The sequence below is a fragment of the Psittacula echo genome (assembly GCF_963264785.1).
Source record: "Psittacula echo genome assembly, chromosome: 2".
Taxonomy (NCBI): domain Eukaryota; kingdom Metazoa; phylum Chordata; class Aves; order Psittaciformes; family Psittacidae; genus Psittacula; species Psittacula echo.
In genome coordinates, this window is record NC_137737.1 from 73,931,400 (window position 1) to 73,954,298 (window position 22,899).

General features: G+C 39.3%; 1 protein-coding gene across 1 annotated transcript in view; it reads right to left on the bottom strand.

The window, feature by feature from the left end:
- The window catches only part of PHLPP1 (PH domain and leucine rich repeat protein phosphatase 1), a 142,211-nt gene that overhangs the window by 25,338 nt on the left and 93,974 nt on the right, over nt 1–22,899 (bottom strand). The window contains exons 5-10 of the mRNA XM_080609773.1: nt 12,344–12,490; nt 11,252–11,482; nt 9,079–9,281; nt 7,388–7,448; nt 5,475–5,570; nt 1,468–1,623 (exon numbers count right to left, since the gene is read on the bottom strand). Of these exons, the coding sequence (XP_080465899.1) occupies nt 1,468–1,623; nt 5,475–5,570; nt 7,388–7,448; nt 9,079–9,281; nt 11,252–11,482; nt 12,344–12,490 (894 nt within the window). The remainder of the gene's footprint in view (nt 1–1,467; nt 1,624–5,474; nt 5,571–7,387; nt 7,449–9,078; nt 9,282–11,251; nt 11,483–12,343; nt 12,491–22,899) is intronic.

Genomic DNA, 22,899 nt, shown 5'->3' on the forward strand with positions numbered 1-22,899 from the left:
TTGAAAAGTCATCCACAAGACTATCAGAGCTGCTGATGTGAAACATTCTTCCCACATGAACAGGCTATGAATTTCACCACTTAGAAGTGTGCCAGATAATCGCAATTATTACAGTAGTAACTATGCTAAGTTTTAATGCTTTGACTGCACTTTTATGTAAAGTCTCAACTGAAACAGTAAATTAACATCAGAATAACTCTGCTGATAATTAATTTATTCTAAAGGTGGTACCCTACACAGACTTGAACATGGGCAGGTATGCAATAGTGTGGTTAAAATTAAAAATAATCAAGGTACAAAAATATTCTAAAGGTTCCTTAAAGCAAATCAAGCCTGAAACGTCATACTGGCTTCCAGAACCAAACCCCTGTCTTAGTAACCCTAACTCTTTTGAAAGATATCTTTTAACCTAAATTACAAATTCCTCAGAACATTACTGCTCAAGTCAAGTTAAGAGCTTATTTAGAAACCATCTCAACCACCAACCTAATTCTCCAGCTCCCAACACTGTGAATCCCAGGAAATTTAACCAGAGGTTTATGACAGAATGAACAACAGTATAAAACTAGGGGTTTTGCAATACTCCTGAGAGAGCAGAGGAGAGAGAGGAGCTGTGACAGTGAGATCACCACTACTTTAGCTTCTCCACCTCTCAAAAATTCAGGAACTATACACTCTTTTCGTCACAGTTAGAATCCAAAATAAAATCCCACAGTACTCAATCTCACTGTCTGTTAAGTTATGTATGGGTTGAGCACTCAGAAATCCCATGACTATATGTGGAAGCTCAGGGCTGCAAAGAACACTGACACCAAGCAGGGCAAGCCCATCCACCATCCCCAGACTATGCTACATCCCGTATTTCAATCACAGCCACTTTACAGGATACATTCATATCCAGGACGAAGGATTATGAAGACTCTAAAGAAATAGCAAATAAGAATCCAGAAAGCAAATCAAGTGGCAACACAAACTAAATTAAGTGACAAACATTTAAAAAGCATAAAAAATTCACAAAGCAAGGACAGGGGAATAACTGAGTTATTCTAACAGTCTTATGCACAGATTTTGTTTTGTTTGACAGGCATAAATAAGTTCTAGCCTCTGACTGAAAGGGGGAAAAAAGCTTTCACACTCCATCAAACAAGCCTAAGAAATATGTATTTAAAGAAACTGCCACTAACCCATCTCAGTGTATGTAGTAGAAAATAGCATGTGCTTTACTTTACAGCTAGATTTCAAGAAGTAGGTGTTCAGAAGGAGCTTGGTGGGGAAAAAGAAGCAACCGTATAAGGCAATAAAATCAGAATAAAAAGAATGCGTTTTGGTGAGTTGGGCCAGCATCTGCTCTAAGGCTTGGCAACTTTCAAATTAGGGGAACCTGAGATTACCCTTTCAGCCAGGAAGTAACGCACAAAACAAGGCTCCTCACATGCAAGTGATGATCAAATTTCTTTATGTATGTACCTGTCTGCTTTCAAAAGCAGGTTAGACGGCAGTTCAGGGAGCTGGTTGTGTTGCACGTCCAGGACCTCCACTTGTGTTCGCTCGAGCCGATCTGGTAGCCTTCCTAACATGTTATGTCCTGCCAGCAGCTTCCGCAAGCTACTATTGTAAAACAACCTGAGAGAAACAAAAAAACACCAAAAATGAAAAAAATCTAAACCAGAGAGTTGCTTTGAGAATTTAAGTGCGATATCACAGTTCGCTACAAGAAAGTGATTCAGCCAACTGATTAGCAGACATGGTATTAATTACGCACAGATCCAAGAATATCTTCCCACTCTCCACCAACTTCTTGAAAAGGTTGTTCAGAGACAGGGAAAAGGAGGTTTAAGGATGATTCATGAGTGAAAGTAGTGAGAAAGGGTTATCTTATTGCACTGTATAAAACATGAATATAGAAGCATGACAGCAAAGGACGTAACTGCTAACAAAGGCTGCATAAAACTGCACATTTTGGGTGAGATCCCCCTAGCTAATGGAAGAACTGAAGGAGTGTGGGTGAAATCACCAGTCACCCCACAAGCTCCATAGTGCTGTGTTCATCATGTGCTGACTCATAATCCAATGCAATTCCCCACCCCCAATTTTCCTTTTCTGTTAATACCAGACTAACATAAAGCCTCCTTTCCAGTTCTACAGCAAATGAAATTTATCTAATCAGCTTTACTTTCTTGAGCTTTTACAAGCGATAGATGACCTGCAGTCCCATCCTCCCGCTCCATTTTTTTTTTTTTTGGGGGGGAGGGATGGACACGACAGTGGGAGAAGAGGACAATGTAAAAAGACAAGAACAAACAACTGTTTTGATCAAATACTAAAGCTAAAATTCGTACTATAAACAATGTCATACGGAGTTTAAAATCTGCACTTAAAGACCTCAAAGATGGAGCACCTCTTGAATTTGAATGGGAACCACTTTAGCAAATTAACAAAAAAAGATAATTCTTCATCCTGCCACCTGTTTTACATTGCCACTACTGTACTGTTTAATCTGGCAGCCTGTGCACCAGGCTGACCTGCTTCAAAGACTCTCAAATTACTCAGCATTAAAGCAAAATCTTCTCTGTTACAATGACCCAAATACACGTAAAGAGCCTCCCTTACCCTTCCCTACAATACATCAGGTCATTGGATTATTGTGCCAAAATAATCAATGAAGTATTTTCCCCTTGACAGATACAGTCATACTCCGTATCTCTGTGCCAGTGTTAACAGTTATCTCAGTTAGCTGGATTGTCTGCATTATGACCATGGACACAAGTCAACAGCCAGCTGTATCATTCCAGAGCTCAACACAGGGTGAAAAGGCTTAACCATATTGTGATAAGTGTGTATCTATTCAGTTTTGTCATTTCACCATTTTTGTTTCACTCCACTTTTACTTGTTAAAATCTTTCAGTTACAGATTTGCCTTTTTATTCTATTGTTTTTCCTAACCAAGACTGGCCAGTATCATCAACACCAAGCATTATGAGAAAACCAGAATTGGTTGACAATGTCTCCAAAAAAACATTACCTATTTGGAGTTTCTTTTGGGCAGGTGGGGGCAGTGCCATTTTAAAACAAGCAAAGTTCAAATCATGGCCAAAACCTTAGCAATTAGCTTTTCCATGAAAAGTTATTTTATAACTAATACAGAAGAACTAAGTACGTCTTTAGGGATTTGTTTGTTTGTTTTCTCTTATTTTCCAAGTAACACAAGCACCAAAGGAACTGGGCTGCCTGAAGAAATCAGAACCACACACTTCACTAAGCAAGCGCCTGATAAACCTGGGACACCTAGTTCTCAAGCTGGATGGGGAACAACAATGCTGGGATTGCTCTTCCCTATGGGCAGCTTTCTCACTTGCCCAACTCCCACTGGAAGTTTTGATGGGATTAGAAGTTCTGAGGACAAGCACGTCACTCAGTATCAGCATCTTCTGAGAAAACATGGTTTGGTGAAAGCATTCAACCAATTCCTTTAGTAAGCAACTGTTCAAAGCAACAAAATGTTGAATACAAACAGATCCTTATAAAAACAAAACAAAACAAAACCCACACAAAAAGGAACAAAAATACATACAGACATCTGTTCATTGGTGGCAGAAAGGTCATTCTGTCAGCTCCTAACTGAAGTATTTCAGTTTTCTTTGGGGAGTCCCTGACAACATCAGTTTTATGACACTGAATTTCTCCTGCATAGCTAAAGTAGCCTTTTGTTGTTTTTCAGTACTTTTAAAGCAGAAATGACTGCTTTATAGACTGGCTTACATTGTTCCCATTTCTTTACTTGAGATAAAGATTACTACGCGGTCCTCTATCTCAACTGCTTCAACTCTTTGTCTTCAAGGATTGTTTTCAAGAGGCAAATGCACAGAGCATCAACTTTAGTTTGTTTAGATTAGGTGCAACCTTCAGCCTTCGAGGAAACTGCCTGTCAGTCAAGGCTTGAACTTGTGGTTAGAGTTGCAGGCATCCTTCTAGGAGAGTCCTGCTCACTCACTCCACAGGTTTTCAGAATGCTATTCTGTGTAGAAGGAAAAGCACACGGCAGTGCACATGAACACACTTACTGGGCACTAGTATTTACCTGACACTCAACAGTAGGTCCATACACCAGAGCCATTTGCATTTGAATCCTGACTCAAGTTTCCCTAAAGTTTTACAGACATTCAAAGACTATGTTATGAAAAAGGCCTTAAAATTGAGTTATTAGAAGCTAAGCTATCTAGACACATATTACAAAGAAGAGCTTTCCAAGATAAGCTATTTCCTGAGGTTAATGATAAGATGGCAGGAGAGACAAGTGGGATGTTGACTGTACCTCATTTCAGCTAATCATTAATCTCCCAAAGATATCCGGTGTGCCTTGACAGTCCTTGCTGTTATGAAGTGCAAATGAAAGGCAAATGAACTTTTGCCCCCCCACCTTTTGAGTAGGCGCAGTTTCACTTTGCGTGAAAAAAGAGGGATTAATAGTCTGCATGTTAGCCTGTTAGTTTACTTGGTAAATCTCCTCACATCCTTTTCTGCCCACATTTCTGAAATCCATTCTCTCCTCATTTCTGACACTAAAACTGCTGGTTTGCACCATATGGCATATTCACCTGACCCAGACAGAACTATCCTTTTTGGTATCTGATGCTCTTCTGTGCTGTACAGCTCTTTAAGGAAAATATGTAATAGCTTATCACATACTAGCTGTCTACAGTCTTCAGCGGCTCTGCACATCTCCACATAATTTCTCCCTTTGTGCCTAGTATGTTCTCCTTTTACAACATCTCTTTTGAAGCATACAGAGCAGCCAAGAATGACAGCTGACAGTTCTCTTCCAGTGAAATTGAAGACTTGAAAGTTCTCAATACCAGCACCTAACCAGTATGCTCCCTGGAACAGGTCTCTCTAGAAAATAAAAAAACCCTTAATAAAAGCCATTCATTATTTAAACTCGCTCTTTTCCTTCCTGTTCACTTGCTTTCCTAGTATTTGTATTTATCAATTTTAAGTTCAGACTCCTGGAAAAGAGATCATCTTCATAGTGAACACAATTGCTCTACTTGCAGGAGTTTGCTTGCTTGATGAGGCTTTATCCTCTCAACCCTTTATCCCTCAAACAGCACTGTGAACTGGAGTCTCTAGGCTCCAGCTAAACTGAATTACAAGTTCTGGATCTCTGTCATGCAAAGATACGGCTGTAAATATTTAATATTCATATTAAAAATGAAGGGTTTCCTGCCTGAACAGCCACATGAACAGCTTCAAAACTTCCACATGGAGTTCAAAGGCACAGCTTTCTTTGCATGAAAGTAAAAGAAGAAAGGCTGGGTGGAAGCTTGAGGCATGATGACACCCCACAAGGTAAAAATAAAATCAAACAAAAGATAAAACAGCCTGACAGTCACTGGAACAAGCTAAACACTGAATCAGCAATTATTTCTGAATTGCTTATCCTGTTCCACATTGCGCAACTGGTCTGCAAGACTCACCGGGCAGGCAGCTCACGTATCTGATTATGGCCAACGTCCAACACTTCCAGTTTCCTGCTGTCACACACCCACTCAGGCAGGTTTTCCAGGTGATTCCTACGAATAAAGAACAAAGAGGTGTAACTAAATGATAATCAAGATGTAAAGGCTATTAATAATACAGCCTCAAGAGAGACTCAGATACCTGCAGGAAATAAATCTGCTACATAGTATGTTTCCTATGAGATTGTTATCACCCCTCCTTCTCTAAGGGCACCACCAGTTCAGTGAGGTCGAGCGAGGAGGCAAGAAAGCTAACAGCATTATTATGTCCCTAGATGTGCAGCCACAAAGAAAATGGAAAAAGCTGCTTCCAAATTACTGGGGAAGAAGTATCCAGAATATCAGGAGTACTGAGGCTGAAGAAGTCTCTCCATGCAGATACTCCTCAGAAGATATTCATATTCACACTCTACACACTTGAAACACACCTCTTCGATCCTCCATAAATTGAGCCCTGAAACACTTCTACCACTCTTCAGCTGTCTCACTGAATAGAGCAAAATCTTTGTGTGTATCTTTGAAGTTGTTTTCCTTTTCTCACATTTGTCTTCACAAAACTAACCCTTCTGGAAACTAAGTTCTCAGAGGCAAGTTTTTCCAAATATTGCACAGAAAACACACAGCTAGGCACAGTGGGGCACCCATGTATCCTGCCTTAAAGACAAAAACTAGCAGCACAAAATGCATGGAAGAGATTATGTGCATGTGTATTCATGGAATTGCTACTTGAGTTACCATACACAGATGCAAAACTGGGCATCCAATAATATCCAGGCACTCACAGACTTAAAGTTTGGAAATAGGACTGTTAACACAGCATGAAAAAAAAATCAATGTTCATGATCATTCATGTACTTTCATTCTATAGTTTATTAATGAAATAGCCTTTAACCAAAATACATGATAGCAACCCAACCCCTCTTATCCTCGGATAACTTCCTTTTTGATCTCAGATTTCCCTAATTTCAAGTGAGCCAAGAAGCTGAAGACACTCTGTCCATTTAGTTAGCATGCCATCACTGAACTGAGGCACAAAAACGGTTTTGTGATCAAAATCATGCATTCTGCACCAATTTCATTTACAGCTAAATGGAGAACACAGCTTTTCAATAAACCACACTTAATCACACCTGTATGTTACATTTAGGCGCACAATGCAAATAACTCACTCATGGTTGATGAACCTTAGAAGTTGATGGCCACTTGCCCAGGTTAACTCACTAATTGTTACAATCACTCTCAACAGCTTAAGAGTTCATTAAGCATGCTTTTTAATTAATGAGATTATCCCTTCAATGTGCAGATGAGTAATTCCTTAAATAAGACAGACATTAAGCACACGTATAAAGTATTTTACTGATTTGTGAAATAAACTAGAACACCCCTTTTACCATTTCTTTCCTTATCCTATCTCCCTTGTTACAGTCAGATTTATGGATGCATTCAAATGGCAACTGCAGACATTCCTACAGCAGCCACGGTGCAAAGAAAAACCATGAGCTGCAGGAGCTACTGAATTGAGAAGTAAACTATCATACCATCACCTCTGCTGGGCTTGTGACATGTCAGATATATCCAGAAAGGAAATTCTGTACATGTCTCTCATTGGTGCATATTTGAATCATTATGTTATATCTCTATAAGATAAGAAATCATTAAATTAGGGAAACTTTAACTATAAAGGCATGTTTTAGTACTAAAAAATAGAAAAGTAAATCTGTAAAAAGGAAAGAGGTAAGAACTGCCCAGCAGAAAAAAGCCCATCCTAACTCTGAAAATCAATCTTATATCTTAAGGCCCAATTCCTGTCATTTTTCCATAAGCCTAATTTCAGTCGTATTTAACAGGCCCAAGAAAAAGCACACTCTTACCTAGAAATATCCATATAAGCCAGGCAATTAGGAACTGGATACACATCAAGGTGAGCAAGTTCTAGGAGAAAAAAAAAATATATTAAATAATGGTTATAAAGATTTGCACATAAATGGCTGCTCCATGTGAATTACTTTAAGCAGCTAACACCCAGAGATTTCAGAACAAGTCAGTAACCTAAAATACTTCAGAGGATTTGGACCTTTGTGAACTGAATTTTCATTCTTTATTATGTCTGAGTACATCTGCTATATTATGCTGTACTTGCTACAACACACTGCATAACTGATCAGTGAGGAGAAACCGGAGGATTTAAAAAGTTGCGTGGCAAATTGTCATTTTTCCTTTTTTGTCCCAGAGCTGTAACTTCATCTCTGCCACCCTCTGCCCAGAATAGTCAGTCACAAACCTGCTCCACTTTTTTCACTGGTCAGTGAAAATGGCACAGGCATAGGAAGGGAGACTTCCCACTCTGGAACAGCAAGCTACAGAATACCGCAGGGTCCTCCAGGTCATGGCAAGATCCAGAGTATTTTTCAACAGATTACATAGGCCTTGGCATGCCTGTGGATTTCCTGGTTTCAGGCAGCCTTATAGTCCTTCCATAGCACCTCAACTAGTGCTAGTAATGTTATATTTTGGTTGCTTTAGGAGTATTCCATATCCTAAGGTTTTTAGGTAGCCAGTGCTTAGCATTAAGGTTGAAAGCAGACATTTATTTAAGCCTACAGGAAATCCACTGATGTGAAAGCATAAGAAGCATATCCGTTACTTTGGAATATGAGACTAAAACAAGGTGGCTGAGGATGAAAAGAAGGGAAGCCAGGAGGAACAGCAAGACCAAATAGGCAGCTGATTGCAAGATACGAGTTGACTTGGGTTCTCAGCCCTAACTACACAGCACATGCTCAGATTATATTAACTTCTCTCAGCTACAAAGATCCTGGCATAAATACTTAATGAAGGCACAGGATTGAATATCATTAAGATAACAGCCTTCTAAAGACAGTTCAGAACGTTCATGAAATTCACAGCTCTCAGAGCCTGCATTTTGTTTATTTCATACCAAACTACTGCAAAAAATAATAATGGTAGTGAAAACTGAGGTTTTTAAGTAATAGCAGCTTAGTAGCAGCAGCTTCCAGAGACAGATCAAACAAATCCCATTCATGGAACACGAGTTATTCAACTGGAAAAAGCCTGCATTACTTTTATTATAAAATACAAATGAAGTTACTCAGCTTGTGTAGCTTTCTGGCCAGAGTAAGCATCTACAGGCAATAGCAAAAATACATGTTGTTTTAGCTTGTCTCACAAATGGCTGCTTCTCCAAAAATTCTCAACTCCAGGGAGAAGCAATAAATTCTTTATTTACCTTAGTAAAGCAACACATTAATACAACACAAAGACTGACAACTTCAAGACCCCTCCCGGCTGATATAGAGAGGAATTTCAGTCCAAATGCTAAGTTTTTCACAGTTTTCAGACCTCCAAATCAGCAGCTCAATGTTATTTGAAAGTCACTTCTGAAAGTCAGAACTGACACAGTACACCTGAAACCCTTTTATCCAAATGTCATGTCCAGAGCCTCCCAATTCCTCCTGATTACATAAGGAGCATCCCACAGAGAACCAGATACAAATCCAGAAGTCAGACGATAACACCAGAGCTGCCCTGAAAATGCACTTACCATTTGAGGAAGCGTACAGTGCTTTGAGAAAATATCCACTGATTTTGAGGGTTACCAGTTGATTTCGTTCACAGTGTAACACTTCGACGTTGTTAAAAACTGTTGCATCCAGCTCTCCAAGTTTGTTGTCTCTGAGATCCAGTTGGGTCACATGATGCAGAAAATCTACTTCACCAGCCTCCAATCTCCTAATTGAATTCAATCTTGCAGACAAAAAAAAAAAGAGACAAAGTTAGTTGCACAGCAGGCCCCTGCTGACAAACCAATGCTCACTTTACATGTAGCCGCATGGGATTAAACCAGCATGCCTCCAGGTTCATCATCAGAGTTGGTTTAAATATTTCCCCCTTTGTTATGGTATTTTAAAAGCAGGATGGATTCACTTGTTTTATCCATCATGACAAAGGAATGATGACACCAAGTTTCTTTCTAAACTACTTTGGAAACTACTGATAAAAAACTCTGCAAGGTGGTGTATTACTATTATTGTGTCTATAAAAATAAAAGATGATCTGGCTCTTATTTGTGCCCAATAGTTTGGAAAAGAACAAAATCTCTACAGTTCCTGCTGGCCTATCATGAGCATCTGCTGGAACAGCCTGGCAGATACAAGTAACCTGCAGATATTGCAGTCTCTTCCCTTACTGAAAGGCCAAATTGAGATTTATGAATTCCCATATATTCGCCTCCCGCATCACCATGTTCCACAGCAAGCAAGTTCAGAGACCTGAAAATGGGTGTAGAAAGAAAACAAAGCAAGAACCCAAGACAAGTGAGTCTGTCAAATAAAGAGAACAGGTTTTATCACATATTCACTGCAGTGCACTGACATTGCCAATATTCAGCAACTTCTGCAGAAGTTTCAACTGAATGATCTATAACCCTGCAATGTTTGAGACTACAGAGCACTCCAAAGTGTTCAGTTTCAAGTTCCCAGCTCTGACTAAAATCAGTATAGTAACTTCTGCTGGCCCATTAAGCCTCTCTAGTGAGAAGGGCAAACATCTACAGCTCTACTGTTGCTTTTGCTTTCAAAGAGTTTCCCTTTACGTAACATTTTCCAGGTAAAAGAAAATGGGTACTATTTCCCCTGCAATACCACAGCCTACTTTTTCCATTTTCAATTTACAAACAGTGCTTCCTTCTGATTTCACTTAAGCAAAGGCCTTCACTGTGCAGCAAGTACAGTTTATGAACACCTCTGATGTTTACTATTCCAGGCAGTGTTACCAAGAACCACTGTCCACTGCTCAGCAGACAATAAGAGGGCTGAAACTGCACTGCTGGAACGCAAGGCCACACTGCTGGAGCTCAGCCACAGCATCCCTACTCTGAATCCACTTTATTTGCTTTTAGCATACATAAACACACAGGCATATTTTAACCCACCATAAACGCTTCAGAATTCATCCATCTCTTTTAGCTGCTTTCTTAAGTTACACTGCCCCTTCCTTGATGGCCAAGTCTGACAGCTACATAGCAGTACAATATGTTAAGTATCTGCTTGAACAGCTTAATTAAACAGTTCCAAAATTCATAACTATTTCGACCTCATGGACCAGCCTCTGAACTGTGCCTTGCTCAGTTGATTGCAGAAGGCCATAATAATAAAGAACCACCACATATCAGAGCCATTTGTAGTAAGGATCTGTTTAGGCTCTGTGAGGGCATCAATAAAATAATATTACCCATGGTGGACTAGGCTTCTTAACATACCAAGAAATATTAAAGTATCTATATTTTTGTCCTTCAACCTTCACTGCCCTTTCCTTCATCTCATGCATCTGCAACATTTCAGACAAAGGCTTTTCAGGTCAGGGATTATCATTTACATTATATTAACACTGCAGCAACAAGAACTGCAGGAATCACCAGTGTCCTATACGGTCTTGTTTGATCTTTCAGTAGAAATATTAATTTAATATTAATTAATATTAATATTAAATATTAATTTTACTTTCCCGTCTATTGATCCCCCTAAATGTTACCTTATCGTCAAAGAAGAGTGCTAAGTCATAGCAAGTGCTGTCAGTTACACAGTACCACCAGAAACACAGTCCCACGGACTAACACAAGAGATCCGCACCCAGAGGCTATTCTGACAGCCAAGGAGAAACTGTTTCAACACCAATGACTGACATCCACTTATTCTTCCCCTTTTCCAAATACCTACCTTAGATCCACATGTTTAATATGAGGCATCCTTTTTAACACCTGTAGGTTCAGGGTATCCATGCAGTTTCCTGACATACAGAGCTTATCCATGGCAGTCAGCTTCTCCAGCACCCCTGGAATGTCGGTGAACTCATTGAAGGACAGACTCACATAGCTGAGCTGACGCATATGCTCCAACTCATCAGGAAGGGACTGGAGAAAGTTGCCATCTAGCAAAAATGTCTGCAAGCTATTAAAAACAGGGGAGAAGAACAGAGAGTGAAGAAAGTGAGTGACCTGATAAATCACATTTCCTTCCTATGAATACACAAATCTGCTGAAGTTAGTGTGACAAAAATATACAAAAGGGCAGAAGAAAGAAAATTTTTAAGGAATAATACTTTAACATCTGCTACAGAAGATATAGACCAAATAATTAAAAAACCTTGGCAACTATTACATGGGCTGCGTTAAGACACTTTTATCTTCAAACATAGGATCATAGAATGGTTACGGTTGGAAGGAACTTTAAAGCTCACCCGGTTCCAACCCCCTGCCATGGGCAGGGACACCTTCCACTGGACCAGGTTGCTCCAAGCCCTGTCCAACCTGGCCTTGAACACTGTCAGGGATGGGGCAGCCACAGCTTTTTGGGGCAACCTCTGCCAGTGCCTCACCATCTTCATAAATCCTTTTATCTAATCTAAATCTATCCTCTTTCAGTTTAAAATGAAAATTGGCCTATCACTACTTGCTCTTATAAAAAGTCCCTCTCCAGCTTTCTTCTAGGCCCCCTTTAGGTACTGGAAGGAACTCCAGAACTGCAACTTGTGTGACGGCTGAAGCAGATAAGCAATGAGTTTTAAAAATTTTCTTCACCAAGTAGGTGACCCTTGTGTCAAATGCTGGGGACTGGAAGAACTTTTGACACACAAAGTGTGCTTCCCATCCATCCACAGCTCACAACTGCTTCCATACAGATCTACAAGCCAATCTGCTCTAACAAGTAAGTTCAAACTGTTTCTCATAGTAAGATTATGTACAGAGTATCATGAAACTGCTTGTTGCCTTTATTATCAGGCTGTCCATGTTAAGTTTTAAAGGTACTTGCTTGTGCATCTCGCCTACAACTGCTGGAACACTTTTGAGGGCATTGCAGGACACGTTGAGCTCAGTCAGGGTTGGGATGCTGCAGACTGCCAGTGGGAAGTCTCCTAAATTATTATTGGAAAGGTTAAGGCTCTTCAACTTGGTGAATCTACAGTGAGATAAGAAAAAAATAAAAATAATAAAGAAGACAAATAAGTGGAGCATAAACCACCCCTAGTTACCTTGCAATAATTAATACAAAGTAAGATTCGTTATGTAAATGCAAGTCCCATGCATTTTTAGTTTATGTACTCAGAACAATCAAGGAAACTATTAGACACTCAAGTTCAACACCAGTAGCAAGAGTTCATCCACATTAGGCTGACACAGAAACAGGCCACCCTGAACAACACACTAAATGTATTTCCTGTGAGTGTAACCAAGAACCAAACCCTTGCCATCCTTCTGATATATACAGTTTTTTCTGCAGCATCTCATCCTGTAGTAAAGCATTATTAATTTTCTGAACACATTTCTTGCTAGTAAGACTACCCTACTGACATTGGTTACAAGGCGCAGGAAATTCTGAACAGCAAATTCCGTGGTGCAGCTCAGCTCCATTCATGTGAGGAGACACTGCCTTTCAACCAGAAATTCCAATTAGAATAGCCTGGTTTGAATACAGCTGGGAAATGTGATGAACTAAAGCAGAATTTAGCAAAACTTCTGTACTGACAGAGGCAAATTCTTCAGCTCTTGATTAAGCACGATGCTACAGCTCACACAGATTTCATAATTCTGTCCTTGACATGTCACGGTACTCTTAAAAGCCCCTTGGTTTATCACATCAGCAAATGAAGCAACTTGCATGTGCGTGCCTTAGTAAAGATGACCAAGACTGTTTGAACAAAAAAAAACCTAAGAAGGGGACAATCCAATTAGTCAGCCTGCATGTTCAGCAACATTATTATCGTTGCCTAACAACCACTGGGAGGTATGCCTAAAGGCAAGTAAAAGGATGAATGAAAAGATCTCTGTCAGATTCCTATAGATGGGAGGAAGTTTCTTTTCTGGCTTTTTATTTGGACTTCATTTTCCCTTTGTTCATGTTCAAGTCCTTGATTTGTGAGAGCAGGTCTTTATATAACAAGGTGATGGAAACAAAACTGCACCTATGAATGCTGCTATTTCAAGTGAAAGTAATATCTGACAGCATGTGCCAGTGCATCCATACATAGCCTTTGCATTGGCCCAGCACATTCTTACCTCAAAACAATTTGCCCTCCCCTGACCATAAAACACAGACAGAAGATGCATCAACCATTAAAAGGTTGAAGAGTTTTAAGACTGAAAGGCTCTTAAAAGTCCTTACCAGCTACTGCAATCAACTGGCACACACCTTTATTATTGCCTAAATCAAACTCCTGTCACTGACTAAAACTCAACGTGAAAGTGTAAGCAGCACCTTTGTGTCATATTTCAATGGGGGTTGTAAGTAAAGTATGGATTTTGCCACAGAAGACAGGCTGTGAGCACACAATGTTTACAGAGGCTTACAGCAAGCAAGGCAATACTGTGCTCTCTTACTGGTATTTTGGTGCAAAGATGGCAGAAGAAAAAAAAAAAAAAAAAGGAAAAATTATGCCAAAGTTATCACTGATTTTGAACACACTGTGCCGAGCTTGAGGCAGAAGAAGTCTGGAACAGAGTTAGATGAAGACTAAATGAAATCTTGCAATCAAATTACTGCTGCAGGGAAAAAATACTACTATGCAGAAACAACGACTAATGCATCTCTAGAGGGAGAGCTGTGAAATAAAAAGGAGCTAGGGTAAGCTAGCTGAAGTTAATGAGGGCTGCTAGCCAGAAAAAAAAGCGTATTTTAAACACTATACCTTCATAATCTTCTTTTTAGAGACAAATGACTTAAAAATCTTGATGCTAGAACTGAAATGCACAATCCTGCATTTATCCTGACGATAACTGTAGATTTATACCATAGATATACTGCTCTGAAATGCGGGGTGATTCTGTGGCGGAACAGCTGTCCCTCAAAGTTAACTGCTAGTACAAACAAGAGTGCTCTAAGGAGCAGACTTCCAGGGCCTTTAGATGTTACTTCTCCCTCCCCCCCAGTATTAGGTAAGTGCAAAAACAGTGGTGAAGATAGAAAGATTAAGTCAAATAACTAAACTGCTGGAGAAACATCAAAACATAACCATTCCAATTTTCACATAGAAAAAAAATTAACAAGTGAAAATTACAATCTACTAGAAGACCGCAAATACAATCTTGAGACAAAATTACAGCAAATCAAGCTAACACACAGAGGAAAGAGGACTGAAGCATGGGGTCTATAACTGTCCTGGAGCAAAAGCAAGGGAGGGGGAAGAATCATCACACACCACACCACCCCCCCAAATTATCTGGATCACATCTCTACTACCCTAATGTATGTTTTAATGAGTACGTATTAAGGGTCTTCTGTGAGTAAATCCAATTACTAAAGACAGAAACTGAATTGGTTGACAGGGGTACATAGTATGTAATGAAGGATGAGTAATAGTACATCCAGTGGATATACTCGTACAGAAGCTGAAAATGCGCACAGAAATTTATGTCAAATAATCCAGAAAGGAACGTTTGTTGTTTAATCACATTTAAAGAAAAGCTGAAAGACAGATACCGTAAGCTTCATTCAAGTTAAGAGATTAAGTCAACTGGCAGTAAACATATATTTTCTTCCTCCTTTGTAAACGTGTTCATTTACAAAATGCTAGTGGAGAATATTACTAAGCCAAACTAGCAGGCATTTGCTTAAAGTCTAAGTCTACCTCTCATCTTTGGCCACTCCCCACTATCCACATCACAAATTGGTCAGTGAACTTCCATTACTGAGCACTGCCATACTGCGTATTTAAAATGCTGAATTGTTTATATTGCTTCTTATATCTAGATAGATTTACAGTTGGTAACACTTGTAACAGCAACATAAATAAGGCAGAAGTATTTTACAGACTCAAGTTTTTTGTTACTGCTGAGTTTGCAGTGTTGGGCTTAAAACAGATTTTATCGAGCAACATCTTCGCTGTTTTCTCCCACCCAATTCTTTACTTCTACCAAAAGCATGGTCACATACTGATGATGTCCCAATGGCACTGCTAGAAAGAAAAGGCACAACATTGCTTGTTTGAGGCATGACAGTGTAATAACCTCATATTGAATCTGTACATATGCTTTCCTTCCTCTTCTCCCTCCTTCCCTGGTTCTAGACTTTGTTATCTGTTAAAAAAGTCAACCTGAAGAACAGCATTTCTCAACACACTATATTCAGTTAGCTTACTAAGCTTTCTATTGTAATGACCAATACATGAACATTCACTTCTCTGGCTAAAAATATTTCTCCTTTAAGCTAGAGCAAAATGTTGCCACGTCAACCCTTGGGTTTCAACATGCAATATGACTGAACACTAATTGCCATAATTGAACCAAAAATGCTCAATTAATCCTGAAGCTGCCATATTAAGAGTGACTTTAGTCTGACATACACAAAATGAGGAGAGGGACTAACAAGAGAAGTTTGTATCACAGCAAAGCAATGAACTGACATGCTAATTTTAAATTCAGATCTGCCCGATGTGCACAGCACAGGAATTTCCATTACACAGTACAGCATCTGCGTTCCACTACGGCTGGAGTGGGGGGAACAGTATATTCGAATCAGCCATACACCATCACTGAAATGCAGCTACAACAGACATGCCTGATAAAGCCACTCATGCTCTACTCTTACCAAAAGCAATTAAAAAGCAGTATTTTACTACACCCAAAACAGATGACACGGCTTAATAAAGGACTCAGTTTAAAGAAAACAATCACTTGCCCAATACTCTCTCCACTATTTGGACTGTAGAGACTCACAGCCTCATGACTATGCTGCAGTTGAAGACCATTTCAAGCAGCAGTACAACTGCCCCTCAGCTTCAGCACCATTTCTGAGCCGATCACTTGCCTAGCAGCATTGTGATGAGCTCTGGAACTCAACTACAACTTGCCACTTTCATGAAAGCCTCCTACTCTGGCCAACAACTTAATCATAAAGAGAATTTCCACGTAAACCTGACACACCAATTTCCTCCTTGGAAATAAAAGGACCAATTTACTGCTTTTTTTGCAGTTGCATCAGATTCCCCATCCATAGCCTTACTGCCTAAGGGAGCAGCTAGCCTAGGACCTGAAATACTGTCATAGCACTTCCCTTCCCAGAACGGTGATTCTGTGAAAACCTTAATTAGTTAAAATGAACTATTCCAGCCCTCTTACCTTGCTAAATTTGTTGAGACAGTTTCTGCAACAGCTAGGGAGATTCATTTGGATGCTGCAGGTAAAGACTTTGCCTACCTGAGGTTAACAGCAGCACTCACCAGCTTGGGGACATCAGAGTTTTCAATAGATAACACAGGAGGAGGTCTGCTGGTGCTTTCCACTCTGTTTCTCTGGATAAAACTCCTGTTCATCAAGTAACTCATGACACACCACAAAAAAACAGATGGAGTAAAGTCATCTCAGGAAAAAGGGTCACTTTAGTTTGAGGGCGAAGTTTGATTCTGGTCAAGTCAGAAGAAAGTTGAATAAATTCACCCATTAATTATCAATTTCTCCATTACACGAATGAATAAATGAAAACATAATTTTGTTCCTTTCTTTCTTAAACCCCAAGGGGAGAAGGGGAGGAGGAGAGAAAGAAAAAAGCAGACTGATAGCTGCAGTTTTGTTATCTTCACTACCCTTTACGCCAACACACCAGAACAGTCATCCTGGTATTTCTCCCCTTTATGTGCATTTAAAACTATAAAAGGCAAAACAATTCTGGCATACAGACTTGACTCTATATGCCAAAATTAATTGCTAGATTATACTGAAGAGTGGAAAATAAGAAAAGAAAGAAGAAAACAGACTGCACTGCACAAAAAGGAATAACCTTAAACCTAGACAGTTATTTTTTAAAATACACAAATACTCAAAGATGATAAGTCAAATTCTTCACACTACCTCCAAACCTAAGATATCGATAAAGCTTTTATCCTATTACATAGTTGGTAAGAAATCCATAAAGACAAGAATAAATAAAATGCATGTTCTATAAGTGGAAATAAACTAAACCCACATTACTGTACTTTGCAGTTCTCCATTTCTGCACGTACCTAGTGCACACTGGTTCACTAGGGGGGAAAGACTATCCTCAGAGAAAGAACAAAATTCCTAGAAAAAAAAAAGAAAAAAATATTCTCCTTCCCTATGTTAGAAGTTTATATTTTTAATACAAAATTAGCTAGGGGTGAGCTTCCAAACTGAAGCCCATTTTTAAACATATAAAAATAAAACCCTTGCTTTGGAAGCTATCTCAGAAAGCAACAGACAAGTAAATCAGAGTAGGCTGATAATAACTAAATTCCATAAATATGTTCACTACTTCTGAAGCATTACTTGGAAGAGATAATGCTGTACTTAGCCTAACAGTTCCAATAAACTGAATCTGATTAATAACTGCCATTTCTACTTTTTAGACTACCCTATCTTAAAAAATGTTATTTTATAGCATATTTCTCAGTGCCATCTATTTTTCTCCTAGCACTCACTGTTCCAATTTAAACGATCAAAAAAAATCCCTTGTGTTTCAGGCATTAAACCAGTTTTGCTACCTTCCCCACTCAGTCACTTGTAGTGACATGATTTTGCAATTTATTTTTCTTTAATCAAATGTCACTGACTTTTGCTGAGTATTCATATAAGGGTACTTGCTTGAGTTCAGAAAGGTACACAGGAGCTATGCAGAATGCAACCAGTCATGAAGATCTGGAAAGGCACTAACAAAACCAAACTTTTCCTTCAACGTCTTTACAAGCTGAATAAAACAAAAGCAGTGAAGTTACATAAAGAACATACTCCAAGTTTCTTTTCAGTATTAAAACCAGAAAAAAAAAAAAAAAAAAGGTCCAAGGCTACAGAACTTAGAAAATAAACATAGCACCAGAATATAGCAAACACTGGATAGAGTTCATTTCTAGTAGACCTCTGGTTGTCAATAGCAGGCCAACTTCTCCTTCTTGGTCTACTGCTATGACGGCTATGCTCCAGTCTTCAGCTTCAAGCAAAAGAGAAGAAATGACTATAAAATCAAGGCTCCCTGAGACCACCAGAGTGTGAGAGAAAGCTCCCAGCACCTTCCCACACCAAGAAGCATGCAATGGCACTCCATTCCTTGTGGTAGCACACTCCTCATGTTAGCTGGATTCATTTAAATAACTTCAATAAATGTGTGTATCTGAAAACAAATTCTTTTCCAGAAGAGCATCCTAAAAAACAAACAAAACCCAACAAACCAAACAGCTATCCCCCAAAAAGGAGAAAGCTCTTATCTTTGCCAGTGCATCTACTGTCAGTGCTCTGTGGGTCCTGGCAAGAGCAAAGATGTACATTTGACATATCCATCCATCCATCCATCCATCCTTCTCCACTAACCGCAGTTTCATACACTAGCAATAATTACAAGGAGCACTTCAAGGCACTTTGAGACGAAGTATCAAGCTGGAGACTTCCCTCCCTGCTCCTCAATCTCTAGGGTCAAGCTGGAATCAAACTACATCCCACCCTGACTTCTAGCAAGCTTGTCTGCTGTGTTCACACAGCTGAATTGCTAATGCTCCCCTTGCTATCTGGGAACCTCAGTATTCTCTGAGCCAAATTACACAGTTGTTGCACAACAGGTTTGTAAGGAGGGTTTAGCTTGAGGAACCTTCAAATGAGTTTTTAAAGAGATTTTAGACAGAGGATCCCCCCAAATTCTGGGTTTTCAGATAAAAACATCTATTCAACAGTTGGAAGTAGCAAGGGATTTCAGAAACACATCAACAATTGAGTCCTCTAGCCTTCTCGTATCTTACAGATGCAACTTCCAGAAACTGCCACTAGCCCAGAAGAGTGTGAGCTGAGATGTCAGAGAAGGCAGTTAATTTCTAAAGTGGCTCTGGGAGAGAAAAGATACCAAGTGATCTTAAGATAAAAATCCATATAATCACCGATAACTAACAACCGCAATCAGAATAAACGCCTTGTTCTTCAGATAAAATTGGCAAGCATCATTTTGTTTATCAAAACAAACTCTGTGGCTTATTAATCCCTCCATTCTCCTTTTTTTCTTTTAATCTGCAACAGGCTTATATTAAAAATCCACATACTGAAAACTTACTTTCCAGTATCAACAAGCAAACAGAATTCTTGATGCCAGCAGTTTTCCAACAGCACTGACTGAAACAACTACATATAAAGCATGATTAGACCAGTGAAGCAGAGCAACAGTAAATAAAGACTACAGTTTATTTATTTGCTTCAAACCTAGAGCAATAGTACTCTGCAAAACTAGTAAGCTTGAACTCTTGCTTGCATTTCAGAAGAAAAACCATGAAGTTGCATTGTAGATAAGGGGCAAGTGAGGCTTGGGTATACACCATACATATGAATCTCTTTACAGTTAAAACAAATAAAAATATCTACCAACCAACATTTAAAGAGTATAAGCAATGAAATTTAGACAACTTAAGACAAAAGCATATCTTCAGTCACTCCATTTCCAGTATACAGGAGCTAAAACACAAAGGGTTTTAAGGTAAATTCTGGCTCAGTGGGGGTATTATCACAAGACGTGTCAGCCGCTCCTAATACTGCAACAGCAGAGCAATCTTTCAAACAGCGAATATCCTCTCTCCCCCGAAAGGACAACACCCTTTCCTACAATTTTAGAAAAGCTATTGTGAGAAGAACAAGTACTAGCATTTCCTGTGGGGTGTTTGTTTGTTTGCTTGTTTTTGAAACAGAGATGAATTTTCAGACTGCCTATTTTACACTTAGTATGAAAAGTGTATTCCCTGATAAGTAGGCAAAAAAATACAGGTAGCTCTCTATACCTTTTCATCATTTGAACAGTTCAGTTACACAAGTTCACAGCTGCAAATTATCTACAGCAACAGAATTCAAAGTGTGAGTGGACAGTAAAGCAAGTGAAAATGTAGCTACTGGGAAAAAATAGTGCATCTATAGCTCTGTACCTCTCACATGCTACCAGCAATTTAGTTCTAAACATTTTATTCAGAAATGCAATTAATGACATAATGTTAACAACTGAAAGAAGTAATTGCATAAGCAAAAGTTGGAATTCTTGCTTTTTTCCCCAACTCATTCCTGACAGTACTTGCCAAGTTAGTGCATATGTCAGCATCTCATTACTACAAGCCAGCTGCTTTTAAGTCTACTCAGTGGGTAGCTGAAAAGTTGGTATTGTCTTCTGCCTTTGATATACCTCTAGTTTTGAAATCCAGCATTCATGAGCACTTGTCAAATTACCACCTAAAATGATTTATTTAGAGCACCAAAAGCTGCTTATAGCAATTTTCCTAGCCTGCCTTGCTAACCAGATTTTAATCAAAAATTGTACCAGGAAGGGTAGCTATGTAAATGCCAATGCATTTTGTTCACAACATCCAAGTACATTATTTTGGAGCCTTAAATACTTCTGGGCTTGATTCACTGGTACTGTGCCCTGTGTGCAGCTACAATTTAGAATTGAGAATTTGGTATAAAAGCCAACAGTACCAAATCAGAACAGCAGAGATTTTGTACTTGTTTTGCAGTGGTTTGAAAGAACATGGGTGAACAAAAGAAAAAAAAGACTCTTGGTTTATCCAGTTAGGTTTTACCTTGAGCAACCCCCCCAAAAAATCTGAAAATGGTTTTATGAAACTGGATTAAAAAGGGGAAAAAAAGATAAAAGGAAAAAAAGAAAAAAGTCAGACAAATGACAGCTTGGGTTCCCAGGAATGACTGATCTTTCCTTACTTTGCACATGCTTTCATACTGGGATTCACTAATAATTTCAAAAAGATAGAGTGGTTCCTTTCTTGCTAGATTCTTGGTTTCGTGTATTTACTCACTACAGAAAAGCAGGTTTACAGTAGCAGTGAAGCTGGCTCAAGGCTTTTTGCCAGAACCAGTAAAACTCAAGTTTGCCCACCCTAAGGAGAAGCTGGCACTGTGTTTCCTCGGGCAGGAAGCAACATGGCTTGGGAGTGCACTCCAGGGCCAGGCTTGTGCTTCTGCTGCTGTTTGGAGGCAAAAAGATAACCATCAGGACACTGCTCCTCCTAACCCTCAGTAGGAGCTACCACATCATGCAGCCCTTTCCACTAACATAGCAATGGGAACAGTGGGAGCAGCTTCCAGCTACTCACTGCTTGGGTGATGACACCTGTGCCGGATGAAGGATGGAGGACACCAGCAGTGGCAAAGAGAAGGTTAGCACAAAGGGGTAGGAGTTCTCAAGGCACTTGCTCTGATCCACTGAAACAGTGCTGTGCAACCTTCCTAATCATTCTTTTTTGGTTTTGCTCCAGAGGTTCACAGACCTTTCCTGTGCCTTCTTGACAAGCTCAAAGCAAAGGAGGCAGAGCAAACTATGATTCACTGACAGAATAGGACCAGCTCTCAGAAGAACAAGACAATCAATTTTGCACCACCTCAGGTACATGCCACTTCTCCAGATTTTCCTGATGCAGAATCTCAAAAGTCAGGAGAGTTTTATTTGGTCACCTGAACTCTTTTACTCCTGTACATTCAGGCTCATATTAGTGAGAAAAATAATTAACTTTCAGCAAGACTCTTCAGCTGCTCCTGCAACTGCACTACCAAGAGAACACAGACAATGAACATTACCCATCACATGATTTATAAATGCTTTCTAATCCCAAACAGAATTAGCTTTATGTACATGGACAAAATATAATCAAGTATGTCCTGTACACTTTCTTATATTTAAAAAAGAAAAATTATTAAAATTCATTAAAATAAAGACATACCTTATTTTTCCATGTTCCTCACCTAGCTTATGCTAAAATTCCACTTGTTATCTGGAGACACACACCAACATTCACAGAATATTTAACCTAGTATTCCTCTCCAGACTGTGCTCATAAGCTCTTGGAAACTGCCTGCTCTGTTTGTGAAGCAGACCTGCTGGGTTCATTCATCTTCCATCATGCCAAATTTTTTGTTTTTCTCCAGAACGCTCTTGGAATTATATAAAAATACAACAGCCCACATAATCCACCTTTATTTTTCAGTTGTTTGTCAAAGAGGAAAGGATTTAGAAATGTGGTTTAAAACATTTTGTTTGAATAGGGCCATCTACAAATACAATCCTGAGCTACTCTGCAATTCAGTTACCAATGAAATTAAAATCAAAGTTTGAAATTCAGTATGAAAACATTCATCTTTCTCAATACAGAAAGGCTGCTGATTCCACATATTATTCAGATCACCAATTGTGCTGCCATCTATCCATTTATTACATTCTTGGGTGAGCTACAGTGGAAAAAGCAACTGGAAGGTCACAGTTACTAGGGAGGAAGAATTAGGGCTGAGCAGAATACAAAGAAGACAGGAATTTATTAAACCAGGGGCTTCCTTTACTTGGGAGTAATAAAAAGCTAAGTAAAGTCACACACAGTACTGTTCCTACCTGTCCCT